The sequence below is a fragment of the Frankliniella occidentalis genome, unplaced genomic scaffold (genome assembly GCF_000697945.3).
Source record: "Frankliniella occidentalis isolate FOCC.00 unplaced genomic scaffold, Focc_3.1 Scaffold4097, whole genome shotgun sequence".
NCBI lineage: Eukaryota > Metazoa > Arthropoda > Insecta > Thysanoptera > Thripidae > Frankliniella > Frankliniella occidentalis.
In genome coordinates this window covers 5,283-7,890 of record NW_026271145.1, presented here as the reverse complement: position 1 = coordinate 7,890, position 2,608 = coordinate 5,283, and the positions used below count along the sequence as shown (strand labels likewise).

The window sequence follows — 2,608 nt, the reverse complement described above, 5'->3', positions numbered from 1 at the left end:
CCCCCCTGCCAACCGGGTCCTACGGGCAGTGTTTGGCTTCTACCGGCCGAGAAACTAGGAAAATGTATTAGCGCGAGTAGCGCGGCGAGTAGTTCAGCAGCTGTAGTGGATCCGTCAGTGTCCGCCTCGCTCAGGCCTCGGAACAAAGTGTCTCCTCCCGAAAGACGGCACTGGAAATGCCCCCCGTCTAAAGACTTAATTTCATCGTCGCAGGGCTGGTGGTGGCGCTGTGCTGGCTCGGCACGGCCGCGGCGTCGCCCGCCCGCCTGGTGGAGGCCGCCGGCCTGGACCTGACGCTGCTGCACGTCAACGACATGCACGCCCGCTACGAGCAGACCAACGCCCTGTCCGGGTCGTGCTCGGACAAGGACGCGCAGGCGGGCCACTGCTACGGCGGCCAGGCGCGGGTCGCCACCATCGTCAAGCAGGCGCGCGCCGCCGACCCCAACGTGCTCGTCCTCAACGCGGGCGACATGTACCAGGTGAGGCCTCGTGCAAACTCGCGAGAACTCGCGAGAACTCGCGAAAACTCGCGAAAACTCGCGAAAACTCGCGAAAACTCGCGGAAACTCGCCAAAATGCACGGAGAGTCGTGGAAACTCCCGCCAAACTCTCGTGTGACTTGCTTTATAACTCGTCAACTCGCATATTTTGGAAGTGGTTAAGGTTCTTGACCTACACTCAGCTAGGTTACGTCTCCCTCTTTAGCGCTGGTTCTTTAACACGAGCTTCCACGTGCGACGCTAATGATACCGTTTTCCTTAAATCACCATAGGGGACAGTTTACTACTCCGTCTTCAAGTCCAGCATTTCTGCTGAGTTCATCAACATTATGAAGTACGACGCCATCACCTTGGGCAACCACGAGTTTGACGACAAGACGGTCGGGCTCGTGCCCTTCATAGAGCAGCTGAAGGTGCCGCTGGTGGTGGCCAACGCGGACTTCAGTCAGCAGCCGGAGCTGAACAAGCTCAACATCAAGAAGTCCGTCGTGGTCGAGAAAGGCGGCGTCAAGATCGGCATCATCGGCTACCTGACGCCCGAAACGGCCTTCCTGTCCAGCCCCGAGAACGTCGTGTTCCTGGTGAGTTCAAAGCGGCGTGTTCCTTAAACCGGCCCCAGCCCAGCCCCGCGGCGGTCCTAACTGACTTGTTCTTCTCCAGGACGAGGTGGAGGCCCTGAAGGCGGAGGCCGCGGCCCTCAAGGCGCAGGGCGTCAACATCATCATCGGCCTCGGACACTCGGGCTACGACAAGGATAAGGTGATCGCCAGGAAGGTCCCGGACATCGACATCGTGGTCGGCGGCCACAGCCACTCGTTCCTGTTCGGCAAGAGCGCCACGGACGCGCCGCCCGACTCGGACGTGCCCGTCGGCCTCTACCCGACGTGGATCGAGCAGGCCTCGGGGCGCAAGGTGCCCGTCGTGCAGGCCTACGCCTTCACCAAGTACATGGGCAGCCTCAAGCTCAAGTTCGACGCCAACGGCGAGCTCACGAATCTCGAGGGCGGGCCGATCCTCCTGAACAAGGACGTCGAGGAAGGTGAGTAGGCGTCCGCGGCCGGACGCGTCCGGGGGAAAGAAATTCTAAAATCCGTCTTTTTTTGTTGGAAAAAACTAAAAGGATAAAAAAAAAATGTTGGAAAATTTCCCCGAAACACCTGGCCCGAAAATTAAATCCCTAGTCCGGAGTGCATGACGACAGTTTGATCCGCAGACAAGGACACCCTGGCCGAGGTCCTGAAGTGGAAGAGCCAGCTGGACGAGAAGGTGCTGCAGCCCATCGGCCGCACCACCGTGCTGCTCGACGGCAGCTCGTGCCGGAGGCAGGAGTGCAACCTGGGCAACCTCATCGCGGACGCCTTCGTCTACTCGGCAAGTACACCGCATGTTTCCATACGCGGAAAACTGCTGTTTGTTCTGCTTTGCTGTTCGCACCTCATGACCTTCATGACCCTCATGATGACCTCTCGTGACCCCCTGACCTTCATGACCCCTCAGCGCGCGGTCAACGTCCGCTCCGAGAAGGGCTGGACCGACGCCGCCATCGCCCTCGTCAACGGCGGCTCCATCCGCGAGTCCATCGACGCGTCGTCCGTCGGCGGCACCATCACGCTCAAGGACGTGATGGAGGTCATGCCCTTCGACAACCTGGAGGTGCTGCTCAGGATCCGGGGTACGGTGCTGCTCCAGGCGCTCGAGCACGGCGTCAGCGAGTACGTCCCCGGCCAGGCGTGGAAGGGGGCCTTCCTGCAGCTCTCCGGTTCGTCAAAACTGATCCCCTCACAACGCTACTTTGCAGGCGGCCACAAATCTCAACGTCATTTAATTCTTGTTTTTCGCGCGGCCCCCGCAGGAGTTCACGTGGTGTACGACGTGAGCCGGCCGGCCGGGCAACGGGTGGTGAGCGCGGAGGTGCGCTGCGAGAGCTGCACCATCCCGTCGTACGCCGCCCTGGACCCAAACGCGCTCTACGGCGTGATCGTGAGCGGCTTCCTCGCCGGCGGCGGCGACGGCTTCAGCATGCTGGAGAACAACGAGGGCGCATTGAGGCTGGGTAAGGCAAGCGGCTCGAAACACACACGCGTCCGACTATGCTTTTCAAAAAA

The 2,608-nt window shown here is 60.6% G+C and overlaps 1 protein-coding gene across 1 annotated transcript in view; it reads left to right on the top strand.

Annotated features, from left to right (window-relative positions):
* The first annotated feature begins 191 nt into the window (after nt 1-191).
* The window catches only part of LOC113214627 (protein 5NUC), a 7,378-nt gene continuing 4,961 nt past the window's right edge, over nt 192-2,608 (top strand). The window contains exons 1-6 of the mRNA XM_052276726.1: nt 192-482; nt 776-1,084; nt 1,164-1,542; nt 1,717-1,874; nt 2,001-2,262; nt 2,356-2,556. Of these exons, the coding sequence (XP_052132686.1) occupies nt 315-482; nt 776-1,084; nt 1,164-1,542; nt 1,717-1,874; nt 2,001-2,262; nt 2,356-2,556 (1,477 nt within the window). The 5' untranslated portion in view covers nt 192-314. The remainder of the gene's footprint in view (nt 483-775; nt 1,085-1,163; nt 1,543-1,716; nt 1,875-2,000; nt 2,263-2,355; nt 2,557-2,608) is intronic.